Consider the following 20,642-nt stretch of genomic DNA (forward strand, 5'->3'; position numbering starts at 1 on the left):
TCCCACAGCCTCCACCAAGCTTAAGACCACACCCCTCAGGACAGAGTGATTGGCCCAAGGTTAGGTTCTGCACCATGCAAGAGCCTTCCATGACACTGACTGTGCAAAGACACTAGGGACAAAGGTTGTCTCTTTATGGCCCTGTGGGTCAAAAGAGGACAGTTTGGGGCTACTAGCTGCCACTTTTCTTAGCCATACGTGAGAAAGAAGCTATCGCCCAAGGGCAGCAGAGCAGAGGGACAGGGAGAGAGGTCAGGATACAGTAAAATACAGCTCTGCCCGAAGTCTCTGGCATTCTTAGTTATACAAGTCAAAAAGGTATCCCCTTTTGCTTAAGTCAATGTGAGGCCTGAGTTATCACTAGCAATCAAGAGTCCCAACTAACACAAGGAGATTTTGTGTTCCTACTGACTACAGTTGCCCCAAGATGAGTGTATGTGGTAACAGCTGGAAACAAAAGTGACAGCCCCCTCCCCACCTTCCTTGCCAAGCCTAAAGACCATAGCCAACACGGTTTATACCATGCGCGCAGTGAAGTTGACCTGCCCACTGCACGCTGACCAGTCTGTGGAGGTCTAAGCCCCTTTATGGTGCTGACCTCTGAGCCCAGAGAGGCCCCTCCAAGCTTCTGGCCAGAACAAGTCTGCCCGTCTGCTCCACTCGACCTAGGGTGACAACGTCCAAATCTCCACATCCATGTTCACCTCCCTACCTGGACGGTCAGAAATGAATGCTATCAAGCGGCAGCTGGACTTGATATGGTTCCCACAGGAGGGGGCAGTTCCTGCTCGAATGTCATTGATCCAGGCCTGAAAATAAAGAACAGTAAACGTGTTGGCTGGGGCTCTGCCTAAAGCAAGGGGTAGGGCATAGAGCATAATCCAGGGAACTCCACCTTAAAGCTGCACCATTGGAGATGCATTTCTTTGGATCAAACCTGACCCCACTCACACAGTTCTTTAGAAAATGCAAAACGTCCTTAAAACCATAACCTGTCATAAAGGGGTCGATTTTGCTCATTAAGTAAGTTCTCCAATAAGTGGGAGGAAGCCGTCAGAAAGATCAGGCTGGACAAAGTCAAGAGGCTAACTGGGCAGTGTGTGTGTTGGGGTGTGGAGGGGGAGGGGTGATTATTCTATTAAAAGTGAGAAAGAGAAACAGAAAAAGGAGGAAGTAAACACCTAGGAAGACAGACTTGACTTCCTCAACTCAATTGCTGAAGGCCTGCCTTCACCAAGCATAGGGTCTCCTCCAAGCCCCAGGAGAAACATCCAAGCTCAGATAGGCGGAAATCAAGGCCTTTCCACAAAGTCCCATAGATGAGTGAACGACACACCCCATGAAAAGGCAGTGATGTTAACACCCCCACATGGCGAGGAGCAGAGGAACACTTTTCCTGAAACTGAGATCAGCAAGGTCCCAACGTTTTCTGTTTTCTGTTGGCGTCAGAGCACCCTGCAGCACTCCTCCCTGCCATCTGACACTCCTCCCTGCCCACCTTTCCGAGCCCACTCACCCACAGCACCCCGGAAACCACGCCCACTACCCAAGTTTCTGTTTCAATGTTCACCCTCCACGGGTAGAACGTTATCATCTTGCATTATTCTTCCCTCCAGATTCATGTTTACTGTACAAATATAGTGGCAGGAAATATCTCTGAAAAGGAGAACAGATCACCTGTTCTCCCATCTCCCTAACATAAACTGTTGTAAATTCTCCCTGTAATCCCTAGCTCCATGCCTGTTTACCTTGCTGGACTGCGGCCCACCCAGGAACAAGCCCCAGGGCCCCTCAAGTACCCTCCAGACCCCTCCAAGCAGTACTTACTGCACTCAGAGAGACAGTCTTGATGCAAATGTGAGAACCTCTCCACCACCAACACCCCCTTCAAACTTTCAGTGGTTCCCCACTGCACTGAGGATAAAACCCAACTTCTTCCTGTGGTCCTCAGGCTCTGCAGGACCACTCTGGACTCATCTGACACCATGCTTCCCTGTCACTGCCCTCCATCCAGCCTGGGTCACTTTCCTTCTTCCACCAGGCTTTTTCCTACCCCATTCTTCCCATGGCTGGCTGCTTCCCACCCTTCCCACCTCAGTTTAAATGTCACTTCCTCCCAGTAGCCTTCCTGGACCATCCTAGTGAGATTAACCTCACCTCTAGGCCCATCTCCATCTTTATCCTGGCCCCTAAGTGTGTTCTTCAGTGCACTTATTAAAATGTGCGTTACCCTTGCATGCCTGTCTGCTTGCTGGCTGTCTCCCTCATGAGACTGTAAGCACCAGAGGACGGAAAACGCTGTCTTGTTCACCATTGTGGCTCCAGCAGGGATGTGCCCAGGAAATACCATCTAGAGGATGAAAACCTGGCTTCTGCTCCAGGCTGCCCTGATGTGCGATGGCCCCCGATTGGGGTCACCAGAGGTCACTTTCTAGGCCCAATGATTGGAAGACACTCCCAGGCCTTACAAATAATGTTTTCCCTGCAGACCAGAGCTGGCATCAGTTCTGAAATATATTCCTCATCAGGCCTGCTGCCCTTCCGGGGGTCCAAGGCGCCCCCCACCACCTGGTTCAGCCTTTCGTCTGGGCTCCACCTGCTCGGGCTTCCCCAGGCCCCATCAGCCTCTGGCAGCATCACCCTGAGTAACGGAAGCACTAGAGCCATCCACGAGAGGAAGCACCGGCGGAAACCCGAGGGAGGGGCGCGCCTTTGGCCAGAAGCTCTCCCACTCCAGCTGACACACCCGGACTTGCTGAGGCCAGGGCAAAGAGGGACATCTCTCTTACTCCCCAGCCCCGGGCAGGGGCGATCAGAGCGGCAGGGAGTCGTCCCGGCTCTCAGGCAAAGCCGACCGGAAGCCGGGAAGGCAGGCAGCCTCGCAGGCCTCAGGCCTCGGCCCCGTCAGTCGGGCTGCGCCGCCTTGGGGGTCCCAGGGCGAGGCGGCCGGGCCAGCGGACCGCGGGGCTCATCCGGAGGCCAGAGAATGTACCGGGAGCGCCAGACTCTTACCACCATGAGGCGGCGGGGCGAACCAGACGCCGGGCCCGAGCCTGAAGGGGGCGCCCCGGGGCAGGCGGGCTCGGGGGTCTCCGCCCGGGGCAAGAGGAAGGGGAGGGGTGGCCGCCGGGCAAGGGGCGACCGCGGCCGGGCTCACCTCTCGGCGGGACGGCCGAGCCTCCGTGTGCCGGAACTTGGACACCTTAAAGCGGTTCATGGCGGCGAGGACTGCGGCGGGCGCAGCTTCGAAGACCCAGGCGTCGGCTCTCAGGTGCACCGCGAGAAGCCGCGACTCCCGCCGCCTCCGGCCCCACCCGCTGCCCGCCGCCCGCCGCCCGCAGCCACGCCCCGGCGCACCCCCGGCCAATCGCAGCCGGCTCCGGCCCGTCGAGTCACGCCCCCAGCCCCTCTTCCTCCGCGCGCGCGCGGTAGGCCACGCCCCCTGGCCAATTGCCGCTCGGCCGCCCCACGAGGCCACGCCCCGATGCCGACAGGCTGGCAGAGGCGGCCGGGAGGTCACGTGCAGCGCGCTGTCCGCCCCCGGCGCGGCCAGGCGTGTAGGACGAGGGGCAACAGCTGTGATTTTGGGTGCAGGGATTTGCCCTGGGAGTCTATCCAGTGTGCGGGACACGCCCTTCTCGGGGAGGAGAGAGAGCAGAAATGAACTAGCTCCAATACGGACACAGGGAACGCTCTCAGGGAGAGAAGCACCGCTGGCCCGGGTCACACAGATAGTGGCAGCGGAGGGGAGCCCAAGTCTGATGCAAATCCCTGGCCGTGGGGCCTACTCTAAAGACTCCGCATCCCACCCACCCTGCTTAGGTCAGGTGGGCTCGGTAGGAAGGGAGATGGGGCCCTCAGCGTTCCTTATTTGACTAAGTCTTGGCTGCAGGCCTTGGGCGCGGTGGGGCAAGTTCCTAGAAGGAAATCAATCAATTACAGATAAGCTGAAAGGGCAGAAGATAAGGGCAAAGGGGAATCCCTTAAATAGCAAATGTGCCTAACCTGCTTAGACCCCGGACAACTCTGGAGAAAAGAGAGCAGCACCTGGGGCCATTCATTCCACAAGCCTTTCTCTGCTTTGAAAATCGACTCCGTGATTCCAGAATACGCTTTCTGCTTGAGAACAGACAGAACACCTGCTCAGGCTTGTCTGGAAAAGGGACTTTGACCTGAGGAATGAGAGTGATTGGTCGCTACAGTGCTGTGAAAATTCACCCTCCGCAGCCTGCAGCAGTCAGCGGCCTTAACCAAGGGTAATTCTGAAAGCTTGGCCTGGAGATGGGCATGAAGGGACCCATTGCCAAAAGATGCAAGTTCTTTTTTTCAGTTCTCACAAGTAAACTGTGGTGACTCAGAGGCCACTTACTGAGTTAAGAACAACCTTGATCTCCATCAACTAAAGATAGGATGTCAGTAGAGTTGACTGAGGCCTAGGATTTGGAATTCTAAGCAGTCTGGCAGCCACTGGAGTACAGCTTTCCCATGGTACATATTCTTTAGACTCTGGAATTCCTGCCTTGAGTTGGTTGAGGTATTCAATCACTATAGCTAGTTCTATTGCTTTTTTTTTAATTGTGGCAAAAAACATAAAATTTAACATTAAATTAAAGACATTCGCAGTGTTGTGTGACTGATATCCAGAACTTTTCCATGCAAAGCTGGAACTATACCCATTAAACAACAGCTCCCATTTCCCCCTCTTCCTCAACCCCTGGTATTCACCATTCCACTTTCTGCTTCTATGAATCTGACTACTTTAAATACCAAATACAAGTGGAATCATACACCATGTGTCCTTTTGGGACTGGCTTATTTCATTTGGTGTAACGTCCCCAAGATTCATCCATGCTGGAGCTTGTGGCAGACTTTCTAGCCTTTTTAAGGCAAGATAATATTTTGGTGTGTGTGTGTGTATGTATATATATGTGTGTATATATATATATATATATATATATATATATATATAGACGTAATTTGTTTATTCATTTGTCCATCAATGGTCACTTGGGTTCACCTGCTTCTTGGCTATTATGAATAATGCTGCTAAGATTATGAGTGTGCAAGTATCTCTTTGCGATTCTGCTTTCAATACTTTTGCTTATATTGTTTGTTTTCTGAGGAGGAGGTAATTAGGTTTATTCATTGATTTCTGCTTGGAGGAGGTACTGGGGATTGAACCCGGGACCTCTTGGGTGCCGAGCATGCACTGTACCACTTGAGCTATACCCTACCCCAATACTTTTGGATATATACCCAGAAGTGGGATTGTTGTATCATATGGTAGTTATATTTTTAATTTTTTGAGTGATCTCTATACCACATATTACTTTTAGAATTGGGTTACTAAAAACTAAACATTCAGAGCCATCCATTAGTTACTGTTGGTTGTTTGGTTAATTCTACAGTATGCAGCAACCTCTATTTTCAGCAACAGTACTTGATTTATAACTTTCTGGTAAGAGAACATTCAGACATTATATATTGTGGTTCAAATATAAATCAACTATAGACCTAAAAATATAAATTCTTAGAAGAAAACATGGGGCAAAAGCTTCACAACTTTGGATTTGGCAATGGTTTTTTGGCTAAGACACCAAAGGTACAGGCAAAAGGGGAAAAACAGAGAAATTGGACTTCATGAAAATGTTTTAAATTTTTATGCATCAAAAGACACTATGAACAGAATAAAAAGGCAACACAAAAATGGGAGAAATTATCTGCAAATTGTACATCTAATAAGGGATTAGTATCCAGAATATAGAGTAACTCCTACAACTTAACAACAAAAAAACCCCACTTAATTAAAAAATGGGCAAAGGACTTGATAGATATTGCTCCAAAGAAGATATACACAGGGCCAATAGCACATGAAAGGATGCTCAACGTCACTACTAATCAGGGAAATGCAAATCCAAACTACAATAAGATGCCACCTCACACCCAATAGGATGGCTGCTATCAAAAAAAGAAAAAAACAAAACACAGAAACACAGAAAATTACAAGTGTTGATGAGAATGTAGAGTAGTTGGAACCAGTAGTTGGAACCCTTGTACACCATTGTTGGGAATGTACAATGGTATACTGGAGCAAACAGTATGACAGTTCCTCAGAAATTTAAGAACAAAACTGACACATGATCCAACAATGTCACTTCTGGGTATATACCCAGAAGAATTGAAAGCAGGGTCAGGAGAGATATTTGCACACCTATGTTCAGAGCAGCATTACTCACAATAGCTAAAACATGGAAGCAACCCAAAAGTACACTGATAGATGATTGGATAAGCAAAATGTGGGATATACATTCTAATGGAATATTATATAAAATAATTAGCTTTTAAAAGGCAAGAAAATATGCAAGATGCTACAACATAGATAAACCTTGAGGGCATTATGCTAAGTGAAGCCAGTAATAAAAAGACAAATTCTGTATGATTCCACTTACATGAGGTACTTAGAGTCATCAAAATCATAGAGACAGAAAGCAGAATGGTGGTTGCCAGGGTCTGGGAGAGGAGAAAGTGGGGAGTTTAATGGGTATAGTGTTTCAGTTTTATAAGATGGAAAGAGTTCTGCAGATGGATGGTGGTGACTGTTGCACAAAATTATTAATATATTTAATACAACTGAACTGTGCACTCAAAATGGTTAAGATGATACATTTTATGTAATGTGTGTTTTCCCACAACAAAAAGTATATATAAATCAACTGTACACCTACTGGAAAGGTTCATTGCAAACCTCCCAAAATTGATGTCACTTGATGTCACTTCATTGTTATCCCTGAATTACATATTTTTTTAATGTACCATTATGTCAGATGGCCTAAATGGGCAGCCAGAAAGTGAGAAAGACTTTAATCCCCAGAGGTAATGGACATGCCATGGGCTAAATCTGGTCTACTGATATGTTTTAGTTGGTTCATACAGTATGTTAAAAATTGGGAAGCTTCGGCAGACGGGAAGGGTATAGCTCAGTGGTAGAGTGTGTGCTTACCATGCATGAGGTCCTGGGTTCAGTCTCCAGTATCTACATTACAACAAATAAGTAAACTTAATTACTGCCCCTGCCTCCCCCCACAAAATTGGGAAGCTTAAAAAAAAAAAAAAAAGCTTGGATTTCAGTATCTCTTGAAAAACTGAAAAATCTGGGGGGAGGGGATAGCTCAAGTGGTAGAGCATATGCTTAGCACACATGGGTTCCTGGGTTCAATCCCCAGTCTCTCCTTTAAAAATAAATAAACCTAATTACCCTCCCCTCCTCAAACAAAAACAAAAACAAGCAAGCGAAAAATCACTGAAAGATCTGGCAACACTAGGGCCACATGCCCACATGGCTAACATGGGCTGGAGCTGAGGAGCACTTGCTACTTTTGAAGCATGTTTTCCAATTCACCACAGTCTCACTGGCCCCTGTGGTCTTAAACACAGCCACCCTACTCTTACTTTACTGCACCTGCCTGGCCCTGGCACCTGGGTTTGTGACCCCTGACCTTTTCTCTCTCAGGAGAGAAAGAGGCCATAACCCTGGCTGTACTGGGTCATGTGACTATTTCCACAAACTGGGGTCTGGTGGAAGCAAAGTAGGAGAATGTCCACTTTTCCATTGCCATGGTGACCAACCTGAGTGCCACAGCAAGGGAGAGGGAAGAGCCAGAGGGACATCATCAAAGGATGAGGGAGCAACTCACATGTTCCCAGGTCCATTATGGCTGGAGAAAATTACTCTAGTAGAGAGTTCAGAGCCCTAAGGCTGCTGCAAACTTGATCAGAATAAATAACTTCATGGATTGCAAAGTTAGAACTGACAGCCTGCAAGAACCTTCCAGTCCTTCAAGCCTGCAAGTCATCAGCTTTGTCTCTTTGCACTCCTAGAAACTCCACTTCACTGTCTGCCTAGAAGAATGCTAGAAGACACCACTCTACCATAAAAGGCAATCTATCAAAGGGCAGATCAAATTCCAGCAGTGGGAGGATGTCTGGTTAGCTTGGCACCTGGCAGAATGATTTAAATTTCATAGGTCCTATTTCCAAGAATAATTAATAACGAACAAGAATTTGGGAATTGTAGTGAATTGTAGTGAAGTCCTCATTCTAGAAAACTCAAAATACTTCATGTAACCGAAGGAAGGGATATTAGCAGAAAGAAAAGGAACAAGCAAGAAGAAAGCAAAAAATCCACACCAAAGTATTAAAGAGCCTTAGGACGCATCTTTATTTTAAACCGTGATGCCAAAGAAAACAAGTTTCCACCATGATGTTCCCTTAATCTTCTGTGAAGTCAGTGGTTTCCATAAATTAGAATTTTTGCAAGAGAGGGGTGGATGAGGACAGCTTCAGTGCCAACAACAGAGTATTTAAAGCTAGTTATCTGCCCCTGGAATGGTTGTTTATTAAAATACACATTAAAAACATTTTTATACACAAGCCCTGCCTTGTTCATTTTAGGAACAGCACAGAAAGGTAACTAGTTATTTCAGCACAGGAACGAACAGTGAAGGAACAAAATACATTTCAAAAATGGGGAAGAACATTAACAGTACACCTTGTGTTATTATTTTGTCGTTTATGGAGGTGTACCCATGTGTTCTTGGGACTATGAAGTCTTACTCCAACCAGTGATTTGTTTTTGATTTTTTTTTACAAGAACTTGCAAAATATTTTAACAGAAACACAAAATTTAACTTATGTGATGATAATTCACAACTACAGAATGTTTTCATAAAAAAGACTGTCCTTTTCTAAGGTGACATCTTTCACATTGGAGTCTACTGATCACCAGGGGACCCAGAGGTTTATTCTCAGCATCTGTGATTTTGTTTTTTCCCCTTATAAGAGTTCCTTTCATTTCTCAGGTTTGTGAAACATTGCTTAAGTTTAAGCCTAGTTTGGGCAGAAGAGTATTTGGCTGGCAGCTGGGGCCATTTGTGGTTTATTTAAAGGGAAATCATTAGCATGGAGGTCCCACTGGGGAATACCCAGGGGAGCCAGGCGAGAACATAGTTCATCTCCTCCTTCTGCAGGGAACCATACCCACTGCCGAGGTCGTATGTGGGAACATCTGGGTCCCACATTCCACAGCCCCTTGGAATTGTCCCTTATTCTCTTGGGGAGGAAAGGAAATGACTAGAGAAATCCTGAGCTAGCTTTTATTGCCTCTAAAGGCTTAGGCCCTTCCACCCTCCCTGGAGGGGTTCCTAAATCATGTGGGGAAGGAACAGCCATCCATCACGTAGCCATGGACTTGGCCAGCCCCATTGTACCTCAGATGGTCAGTTTCCACTGGAAATCGTGGATTAGACCTTCTTGTCTCCCTCTGCCTTCAGCCCGGCACGCTGGAGGACCATACTTAAATTCCCTGCTGGGTCTCACAGATCTCCCCGCCTCAGGAAAGCTGGAAAGGGCCCAGTGGAATAGTAAAATGAGAAATGCAGAAGGGCAGATGCTTGCGAAACTTGTGTGCCTTTTGTAAGTAACATCTGTTTCTCCTTAAAGCTAAAGTTTTTGGCTTTAGACTGGAGAAGGGGGCAGTGTCAGGGGGCGGGGGGAGAAGGGGACCCATGACATATTCTGTCTAAAAGTGTGGGTAGGTGTGGCCCATGTGTTCATCCCCGTTTATGGCAACAAGACGGGGATGGATCGTTTGTGTTCCTTCACAGCTGAAGTCCTTGGATGGCAGTGAAAGTCTGCAGGTGATGGTGGTAATAAATACTTGTCCTGCCTCCCCTTGTTGTGAGAAGCAAATGAAATTCTGCATGAGAAAGTGCTCTGTAAACTATCAAGGGATATATGACTGAGAACTACTGACCACAGTTTATGAAAGCACACAGTTGAAAGGAATCTGGTTTTGCTGTTAGATCTTAGTTGACTGACTCACTAGCTGTGTGACCTTGGACAAGTCTTCTGACTTTTCAGAGCTTATTTTGGGGTTATTTTGCAGGGCTGGGAAGGCGGCGCCATTTGTGAAAATGCGAATAGTCTCTGCCCTACTTACCCACAGGGTTGTAATTGTATCAAAACAAAAAACACGAGAAAGTTCTTTGGGAACTGGAAAGAGACTGTTCTTAGCATAGCTAAGGTTTTCAGATCTTTCAATGGCCACCAATTGCCTGAAATTGGCCCCATAGACGTCCAAATAACAGTAACTCATTATCTTCTCCAAAACTGCTCCTTTCCTACTTGGCATCACTGTGGCCTGGAGATCATTTTAAAAAAGGATATTCATGTCAAAAAAAAGTATATTCAAACAACCATCAACTCAAGATGATTCAGGAAGCGAAAACCAAGGACCACTACTGTGAGGACTTCTCAAGCGTTGTAAGCTACCCATGTTCAGTAATTGTGTCATCTCCTATTTTTCTATGGTGACTAGCAGTGAGAGAAACCACACACAGGCCGAGACTGCTCTCACCAGGGAGTCTGGCCAGAGGCTTCCTGGGTTCTGTCCTGGGTTCTGTTTTCCTGCCTTTGGTAGCCACCGTCACGCACTCGATTCCCTTGGGGTTCTCTGCTTCATAAGAGGAAATATGGGCTCTCTAACAATCAACTTTCCTGCTATCCCCTAAAACAAGGACACACACATCCCCTTTCAATGTGGAGGATTTTCACTGTTAATCACTTTGGGGAAATAAATTGGGGTGACTAAAATACCCCAAAATGAGGAAGTTAGGAAGCTGACAGAGTTTTCATATTAGTGAGCCCTCCTCTACTTGCTAACTCACTCTGAGGTGGTAAATGAAAGTCCCTTTGGCTCTTGTTCTCAGCTTTTATTCCTGAAAGCTGTACTTCTCAACCAGCTCCCTCCTCTCCTCCCCTTAGGTTTTGGGCTTCCCATGGGCAAGTAACTGTGTGAATTCGGCTTGGTATTCCCAGTGTTTAGCACAGAGCCTGGAGCATAGGACTAACATACATTGAGCACTTACTATGTGCCAAGTATAGTATGAAGACTTCACATGGATTATCTCACTCCCCTCAGATGATCCTTTGAAGTAGTTACTATTATGTCTCCCACTTTAGAGAAAGGAAACCGAGAGGTAAAGTAAGTTGCCCAAGGACACACAGCTATTAAGTAGCAGAGCTGAGATTCAATCCCAGGCAGTCTGACTCCAGAGTCCATACTCTTACTCTTAACCACTATGCTGGAGACATTTAAATATTTGTTGACTATAAAAACAAAAAACAAAAAACCTTTTCATTACTTCCCATCCTATGACATTTCCTTGTTTCTCTAAAATGCCCCTTGCTCATCTCAGTCCTCTAAATTCCCTAGCCCAAACTCTAAACTATTCCTTGCAGTTTACAACAGCTTCATAACTGTTCTTCACCGGACCGGTGATTTTTAACCTTTCAATCTCACAGCCTGTGGAGAATTTGACTGATGAACACTATGGATATTTCCCCAGATAAAAATCCACATACATAAAAGTTTCCTGCATAATGGGGGAGGGGGCAAGAAGCACAGATCATCTTAAACTCATCCTGTAGCCTTCAGGTTCCCTTCCTATTGTTAGGGATGGTGGTGATGGGAGTGTGAAAGTGGAAACTTCTTCGCAGGACTTACCAGGCCAGGTTTACATTTCTAGCCTCATCTCTAGTCACACGCGTCAAGTTTAAAGCATAAGGAAACAGGGCAAGCACTTTCACATCTTTAGACATCTGCTTTTGAAGTTCTTGCTACTTAGAATACTTCTCCCCTCCACTCCTACCTGGTGCACTTTTCACCAAAGTCCAACTTGAATGTTATTAACCTTTCAGATGCCTTCCCTGACACCCCAATGCCCCAACCTCTGTCTGAGAAACTCTTACCTGTGTGCCTGTAATTGTTTATACCTACGATAGCACTGATCATGTCATCTAGTTGCTAAGTAGCCTGTCCCTCTCGAATCATCGTGCACGCCTCCAAAGCAGGGATGCTATGTCATCCATCATTGTATCCCCGACATTCTAGAACATGCGTTACACCTAGTAGGTGCTCACAACATTTATTAAGTTCGTTTTTGGGTAGCTCAGCTCACATTCCGCGATCGGCAAGTTCACTACACGTTTGGAGAAGGCTAACACGCTTAGGAGAGAGCTGAGCGATCACAGTCTCCTGATCATGGGAATCAGCCAGAGGGAAAGTGAGCTTGAGGCCTGGCTTTGAGAAGAGGGCAGAGACTCCAGCCACCCGAGGACATCGGGTGAGTAAGATTCACGCAAGGATAACTAAGTCTCAGGGTCAGGAGGAGGGAAGCCCGCACTGCACGCTGGAATCCGCGAGACTGACGGTCGCATTGCACGCCGGGATTTGTAGTCCGGCCCTTGCCAGGACCCCCAGACTAGTTACATTCGGCTACGCTCGACCTCGTCCTTACACGAATAAGGTGCAGTCTTGGTCGGCCAGCACGGAATGACGAGGCTCCTCAAGGCAAGCTACTTAGTAGCACTTTTTAGAGCAAACATCTCAGCATAGGCTACCAAGGAACTGCAGTGGGTAAGGATGCGCATGCACAACACGGGTTCTCGCGTGGGCGCTCAATAGGCCCCGCCCCCGGAAGCTCCGGCGCTGCGCGCGTGCGTTGTCCTCGTGAGGCCGCCTTGAGCCGGGTGGCGCAGGCGCAGTGCCCCCGGCCCAAAATGGCGGCGTGGTGCTCTACACGCTGGTTGCTTGTAGCCGTCGGGTCCCTGCGGCTGCCGGCTGCAGCGGGGAGAGGAGCCCGGCCGCCCGTGGGGGGCGTGGTGGGGGCATCGCTGGGCCGCGGTCTGAGCGTCACCGCCTTCGCGCCTTCCCTGCGAGCTCGCGGTTCCGGGGCGCTGCTGACATTGAGACCCGGTGTCAGCCTTACAGGTGAGGGCAGGCTCCAGCCCCCGAGTGAGGGGAAAGGAGTGACTCGTTTCGCTCCGGTTACGGGGGTTGCGGGGTGGAGTTTGTCTTCCGACCTACCTGCGGAATCACTTGGGGTGATGGGCACGCAGGAGTCAGAGAGGCTCAAATGGCTATTTAGAAGCGGTGAACCGAGGAGAGCTGCGTGGAGCCCCCGGCGGCGGGGATGAAACGCCCCGCAGGCCTTGAACCTTCACCTCTCTGTCAACATTTCTGGAGGCCTCTTTCCGGCCTGCCGCTGTTCTTCTACCCGATTCCTTTCCCTCCTTTCTACTTATTAGCCTGTAGAGGAAGGGAAGAGGTAACGGCCATTCGGTGAGCACCTGCTCTTGGACTAGCTAAGCACCTTGTGCCTCATCTCAATTGTTGGTAACAGCAGCCCTGCAACGTGGGGATCATCATCCCCATTTTAAAGAATGGGAAACTGAGGTTCTAGCAGAGGAGTTGACCCTCCCAAGGTCATAAAGTTAGATAAGAAGAGTTGTCCCAAACCCAAAGCTGTTCTTTCAAAACTACGCTCTTTGCACCACACGGTGTAAATTGGAAGGCACGCTTACTGTTTTTTAGAAATCTTTATGTTGGTTATTTTGCTAAAAATGCAAACTCATATTTATTGAGCATTTCCTATGTACCAGGCATGGATCACTTCCACGTGATAGAGACTATTGTTCTGTTTTATAGGTAAATAAGTTGAGGCTTAGATGGTAACTGGTAGGATGTCACAAAGCTAGAAAGTGGGAGAGTCGTGATTCAAAACCTCCTGCTTTTTTAATGCTGGAAGTGATGTTGAATTAATATATAGTGAGCCTTTTAAGTGCTTAGCCATGATGGTTTCTTATGTTATGTGTTGAATGACTTCCCTTATAGTGAGATAAGGAAGGAGGAAACACTGAACACCCAACTATGTGCCTGAATTGTGCTAGATGTTTGTGTCCCCTAGAATTTGTGCAAATGATAGTTTAAACTATCTATAAACTTACAGAGATGATTAATTAAAGGGTCTGACGAGGTAATTTACGCAAGATGCTTTCCTATTGAGATCCAGTTTTGTAATGCTTACATAATAGCTAGTTATTAAAATATCAGTAATTGTGATTACCTTATGCAGTGAACACTACTCCAGTAGCATGTGTGAGACCTGAGCAAATTATGTAATCCTTTTGTGCCTTCCATTCCTTAACTGAAAAAAATGTTAATAGGTATATATCGAGGGCTTGTCATATGCCAGTTACTGTTATAGGTACTGGGGATATAGCAGAGACCAAAGAGATTGGATGTGATTTTGGTCACGTGATCCCACTTTTTTATTCTGTTCCTACCACTTATATTTCTTCATGGATGGAGCAGTAACCAAGGTTTCCTCAGGGTTATTTGAATCCATGTCACGCTGTATTTCTCAATATGAGCAAAAGTGGTCATTTTTAGGTTTTGCTAATGTTTTCTAATGTCAAGGTTGTTTGGAATAGAATTTGGCTGCATCTTTTTGCTCAGATATTAATTCTTTTGATGCTTATTAAGCTAAACTTGTTCATACCACATTTGTACAGGTTTGGGGAACATTTTTTGGTAATTGTGTATGCGTGTGTGAGAGACAGACAAGCACTAAGTGCTGAGCCTGATGTGTAAGGAACTGCAGTCAGCTTTCCTTTTCCCCGAATGAGCCCAGTGCCCACAATGGGCATGTTTTGTATCAGGTGATGAACACATGTGAGAGGTGGCATCCTTCAAGGTGCACTCTATTACCACATCTAAAGTCATGAACTCAGCCCTCAAACATCTCAAGTCCAGTAGTGCAATTAGATGATGTAAAAAACAACGCTTTAAATCCGACTTTTCTCCCAGAGCAGAAGGTAGTCATTTCACACTGGGTTGGCCATTCTTGGACCGACTTGGAGACTAATCCTCTTCTGGGTTATTCTAAAATGGGCGGGACATTTATTGGTCATATCTTGGGGGAAAATATGTCTATTAAGTGAACTCTTTCTAATTACTGCTAATCATTGATACCTTTGGGATAATGTCAGAAGTCATCAAACTTGTATTAGTTAAATGTGATTTGTGTTTATATGCAGTTTTGCACATTGCTGTCCCCCGTTCTAACCCAAGCCTAAATTATCTTATGATGTTGAAGCTGCAGCTGCCAGAGCCTTTGCCACTACCAGCCTCCGCCTTCTGGATTGGAAGGGGTGGTAGGAGAGGCAAGATGGGTCGAGGTAACCTCTCCCTCCTGAGTGAAGCAGGGCTGAGTACAGGAGCACTAAGAAACTAGCTCTGGTGTTTTTCTCAAATCTGGTTGGAGAAACATAACAGTAGTCTCTAATCCCTACTGCTCCCACCCTGTCTGCTTTTCTTGTGCCAGAAAATCTAAGCTGCAGCAACAGAGAACAAGTAACGGGGATACTGAAAATATAGATCTGCTTCCTGGTTCTGATTTTAATCAATCTGACCATTCCTCCTCATTCTTCTGTCTGATTATCCTTTATCCTGCCAGCTTCCTGGATATGCTCAACCCTCCAGTTGTCTTTTGTACCCATAAATTTTAAGTATTCTCCCGATCCTTGTTTTATTTTTTTTGAGAGCTCTTTCTCATGCTTATCTGGTTGATTCTCTGTTTAGCACTTGCTGAGGCTCCATATTGCCCTCAAGATAAAATCCAGGCTCTTTAGCATAGTTCAGAGGCCCTTCTCTTTATTCCCAGGCCTCATTAATCATCATCAGCATCATCTCTATCACCCGCCTACCCGCCCCCATGAGTCTCTAATCTAGTTACATCATAGTATCTGCACTGAAATGGAGAAGGTCCTTGACACACACACACTCTCTCTCTCTCCCTCCCTCTCTCTCTCTCTCTCTCTCTCTCTCTCTCTCTCTCTCTCTCTCCTCTGTCTCTTCTCTGTCTCTCTCTCTCTCTCCCTCCCTCCCTCCCTCTCTCTCTCTCTCTCTCCCTCTCTCCCTAGTTACATCACAGTACCTACAATTCCTAAATGCACAAGAACTTTCTCCCTCCAAACCAAAGGTGATCATATGATTTAGCTACTAAATGGGGTGCTTTTGAAAGTGAAAGAGGGTGCTATTGCAAACAATGTTGGGACTACAAGCATAAATCTGGATGGATTCAAGCCCTCCTTAGCCTAGCTAGTTTTTACAGCTTAACAACAGGTGCCTTAGAAGACCTACCCTGAATTTCTGAGATAGAGTTGTAGTGGTTCTCAACTGGTAGTGATTTTACCCTGCAGGAGACATCTGGCAGTCTCTGGAGATGTTTTCAGTGGCCAGTTTGGAGGGGGGTGCTGCTGGCAACCGGTTGACCAGGGCTGCTGCTAAAAACACTGTATTATAAATACCTAGGTATATTAGGATATAAATAAATACATAGGGCTGCCATAACAAAGTACCACAGACTAAATGGCTTAAACAATGGGAAATTATTTTCTCACAGTTCTGGAGGCTGTAAAATTCCACAATCAGTGTTTTAGCAAGGTTGTCTTTAAAGACCCCATCTCCAAATACAGTCACATTCTGAAAAGCTGGGGGTTAGGACTTAAAACATAGGAATTTGGGGGTTGGTGGTCACAATTCAGCCCATAACAATAGTACTGTGCTCCACCCGACCCATGAGAAGAACCCGATCCCATCAGTAGTGTGGAGGTTGAGAGACCCAGGTTAGGTGACCCTTTTGTGTATTCTCACTCTGCATCCCTGCGTGCTAATACCATTTCACACATGGCCTCTCACACTTCCCTGTGGGGCTGTAAGCTCCTTGAGGGCACTGACTTTGACTCTTTTTTTCATCTTGTATCCTCGGTGCCTAGTACAGTGTTAAGGTCTGGAATGAATGTAAGCTCCCAGAGGGCAGGGCCTTTGAATGGTTTGCTGCTGGAGCCCAGTGCCTGGCGAGCAGAGCTGCTCAGTGAGTGACTGCTGAATGAATGAGTGCTGAATACAGAAGCTTCTCCTTGGCAGGCAAACCTTCCACTTAACGCCTGGAGCTGCCTCATGATTCTCATTCCCTTTCTTGACTTCTGCTCCCTCTTCAGCCTTAACTTGGCCTCTACTCCCCAACCCCGCCCTGCCCTCCCCATCTTCAGTTGTCACAGGATAGGTTGGGGGTTAGGAGGCAGGACTTAAAATTGTAGAGCAGCCTCCTCCCTTCACTTGGTGATGGGCCAGTCCAGCTAGGACTCTGCTCCATACCCAGAAGGCAGTTGAGTACATGTGTCTGTCAGCCTTTCCTCCCAGCTGCTGATGCAAGAGGCCTGAAAGGAGCGGGGGGGGGGGGTGCAGAGGGGACGAAGGGGAGCAGCCTTGTGCGTTGATCCCTTTCGGGTTGTGTACTCTGGGGTGAACAGAGGTTCCAGGACAGGACCCTTTAACCTTGTATGTCTCTCTATATACGCACATAGGTGTGTGTGTGTGTGTATATATGTATGTGTACATACTGTTTTTAGGGGAGGGCTCAGCACTTTTATCGGATTCTCTCGGAGAGATCTATGACTATAGACCGGGGACCATTTCTTTAGCACCGTGGCTCTCAAATCATTACCTGGAGGGCTTGCTGGACCCTACCTCCAGGGTTTCAGATTCAGGTTTGGGTGGGGCTGGAAAATTTACGTTTCTGACAAGCTGATGATGCTACTGGTTCAGGGATCACACCCTGAGAACTACCCCATAAGCAGATACCCAGGGTTGCATGGTCGAGGGGAAGAACCTGGGAGTTGTTAAGCACTGAGTGGGACAAGGCATGTGGGAGTACCTGGCACCTGGCGCGTGCTCCGGCATTGGAGCAGGAGAGTGAAGTCCTTTTCAGTCATCTCAGGGGCAGCCCCCATCTGGGGTGCGGTTCCTTAAGAGGTATGGTGAGGCTACAGCCCTAGTGTAATCCAGCAGAATCAGCCCTGTCCAGCGCTGTTTTATAGTCTTCACATACAGTGGCTTTAGCCGTTTTTGAAGTGCGTGAGTTTGGTCTGCAGTGGGCTTGGAGGAGAACAGGCCCTAAAGCTGTGACGTTATTTGCTCCTTTACAGGTACTACCCTGCTAGTTGTTGACTCAGTTACCTTTTGTTGAGTACGTTTCCAGAGTGATTTTCTTTTCTTTGTTCTTTGTTCTTTTTTTAGGAGTGAAATGTTACCCTTTTGTTTGCACTGCCTCCTTCCACACGAGCGCCCCTTTGGCCAAAGAGGATTATTACCAGATATTAGGAGTGCCCCGAAGTGCCAGCCAGAAGGAGATCAAGAAAGCCTATTATCAGGTCTGTATGGAAGCCACATTTTAGAGACAGGAAAGCTGTCGATCTGGTCTGATCCTGAGCATTGCAGGGTATATGCTCGTACGTGTCGGTCGTGTGCAGCTGACAGTGTGGAATGAAATGATAAAGGTGGGCTTCGCTGGGCCATGTCCCTCAAGTGCGTGATGCCATGCTGGTTGGTGCTTCAGAATAAAGAGGAGAGTCAGAACCAGAGGTTGAAAAAAAATCTTTTTCCAGGGCTGTTTTTGTACTTAAATTTATTCTGCATCTTCTAATCAGTAGATATACTGGTCTGAGTTTTATTTTAGATCGTCATTCTTTGCATTCAGCTAAAAGTTTATGGATTTAGAATTCTTTTCTTAACCCAGAAACTGAAATTCCCACCATCGTGGCCCAGGATGTGTTGGGGTGATGGGTGAAGTGGCACGTGGACCGGTGGTCTCTGGACTTTTACTCTGACCGAAAAAAAAAAAAGACTGAGGGCACTGATGTAGGAATACTAACTTTTGTATTTTGCCTAATATAGATGTTAAAAGTAATTAAGTACAATCTATTAACACCATTTGATAAAAGAAAGAGCACCTTAACATAAAAATAGGAAAACCATCATATAAGAATGAAGAAGATTAAATTTAATAAAGTTAGTAAATTAAATAAAATTAAAAATTAAAAATTTATTTTTATTTATTACTTTTATGAAAAATTTTCTCTGAAGTCTTGATTTTCCTTCCTTATTTTTTATTTTTTTGTGGGCAAACAAAAACTTTGTCTAAGCTTAATGTTTGTGAACCAAATACTGATCAAGATCAGACCTAACAGCTTATGGCTTGGATAGCTACTCCTTCCTCTTGCTTTTTTTTTTTAAGTGTACAATTTACTGATTTTTAGTATATTCACAGAGTTGTATAACTATCACTACAATTAATTTAAGAACATTTTCAACACCTCAGAGAGAAACCCCGTACCATAAGCGCTTATTCCCCGTTCTCTCTCTTCTGCCCTTGAAATTGTTAACCTACTCTTTCTATATATAGATTTGCCTATTCTGGAAATTTCACAGAAGTTAAGTCATGTGATATGTGGGCTTTTGTGACTGGTTTCTTTTACTTTAGAGTAATGTTTTCCAGGTTTATCCATGTTATAACACATGTCAGTACTTCATTCCTTTTAATGGTCAAATAACATTACATTGCATGGATATACTATGTTTTATTTACCTATTCATCAGTTGGTGGGTATTTGGATTGTTTCCACTTTCTTGGTATTATGAGTAGTGCTGCTGTGAACATCCATGTGTAAGTTTTGTGTAGACCTATGTTTTTATTTCTCTGGGGTATGTACATATACCTAGGTGTGGACTTGCTGGATCAGTTCATAGTAATTCTAATTGCCACATTTAACCTTTTGAGGAACTTCTGAACTCTTTCAAAGTGGCTGCACTGTTTTAGATTCTCACCAGCCCTTGTGAAGGTTCCAGTTTCTCCATATCCTTACCAACACTTGTTATCTGTCTTTTTGATTCAAGTCATCCTAGTGGGTGTGAAGTGGTATCTCATTGTGGTTTTGATTTGCTTTTCAATGGTGGCTAATGATGTTGAGCACCTTTTCATGTGCTTATTGGCCATTTACTATGTATATATTCAGATTCTTTGCCCATTTTTTGTGTGCAGGGTCTGGGCGGTAATTAGGTTTATCTTTTTTTTTTGGAGATCCTGGGGATTGAACCCAGGACCTTGTGCATGCTAAGCTAGCACTCTGTCACTAAGCTATACTGCCCACTCCTTTGCACATTTTTAAATTGAGTTGTCTTTTTATTACTGGGCTGTAAGGGAATGAGGAAGGACTGGAGATAGGAAGCAGAGATCCTGGCTTGGGATAGTGAATAGCATGTCTTTTCTTTTGAGCTGGTGCAAGGGTGGGAGGAGGTTGGGGAGACGGAGGCTGGGGCCACCTTAATGGGGCATACGAGGCTATTAGCAAGTACTAGAGATTGAATTGAAGAGACAGTAGGGAACCATCCAAGTTTTCAGGTGTGGAAGTGAAAGGATCAGGTAGAGCTGTGTAATTTAAAACTGGAAATTTAAAACATAGTCTCTATGGAGCAGTTACTGAGGTTAGACCTTGATCAAGACCTTGGGACCATCTCTGTGACCTACCATGGTGTACGGCCCATGCCTAGACAGCCCCCTTCAGACTTGGCACGCAGCCTCTATTGTGCTTCCTTGTGCTGGAGTGAGGTCCAGCATCTCCAGGAGCAGAGTAAGCAGCCAGCTGCTGGCAGTGATGGAGCCAGACACCTCCTGAGCCACTTTCATCTTTTGGAGTCTGTGCCCTCTTCACCCTCACATCAGGGTGATCCAGACTTGGAATGAATCAGGAGCCTCAGCAAACACAGTGATGACCTGCAAAGCACACAGCACTGCTCGGTGTGGCCAGGAGGAGGCCCTCATTTTAGAGCTGCTCAGAATGCCAGTGTGCTTCTGGACAGCCGCGTGAGATCCTGTTTTGTTTTTTAAGATTTAAATCTATGT

General features: G+C 46.2%; 2 protein-coding genes across 6 annotated transcripts in view; one reads left to right on the plus strand and one right to left on the minus strand.

Annotated features, from left to right (window-relative positions):
- CORO7 (coronin 7) overlaps positions 1 to 3,333 on the minus strand; it is a 54,789-nt gene extending 51,456 nt beyond the window's left edge. For 2 of the 4 annotated variants that reach the window (XM_032461077.1, XM_032461078.1), the window contains exons 1-2: positions 3,158 to 3,332; positions 713 to 809 (exon numbers count right to left, since the gene is read on the minus strand). In XM_032461077.1, coding sequence (XP_032316968.1) covers positions 713 to 809; positions 3,158 to 3,217 — 157 coding nt within the window. In that variant the 5' untranslated portion in view covers positions 3,218 to 3,332. Of the gene's footprint in view, positions 1 to 712; positions 810 to 3,157 lie in introns of all 4 variants that reach the window. The other 2 variants (XM_032461076.1, XM_032461079.1) reach the window with 2 other exon arrangements.
- Positions 3,334 to 12,588: 9,255 nt separating this feature from the next.
- The window catches only part of DNAJA3 (DnaJ heat shock protein family (Hsp40) member A3), a 31,055-nt gene continuing 23,001 nt past the window's right edge, over positions 12,589 to 20,642 (plus strand). The window contains exons 1-2 of one of the 2 annotated variants that reach the window (XM_032461120.1): positions 12,589 to 12,829; positions 17,981 to 18,114. In XM_032461120.1, coding sequence (XP_032317011.1) covers positions 12,619 to 12,829; positions 17,981 to 18,114 — 345 coding nt within the window. In that variant the 5' untranslated portion in view covers positions 12,589 to 12,618. The remainder of the gene's footprint in view (positions 12,830 to 17,980; positions 18,115 to 20,642) is intronic. The other variant, XM_014554564.2, reaches the window with a different exon arrangement.

This window comes from Camelus ferus, chromosome 18 (genome assembly GCF_009834535.1).
Source record: "Camelus ferus isolate YT-003-E chromosome 18, BCGSAC_Cfer_1.0, whole genome shotgun sequence".
Lineage (NCBI taxonomy): Eukaryota > Metazoa > Chordata > Mammalia > Artiodactyla > Camelidae > Camelus > Camelus ferus.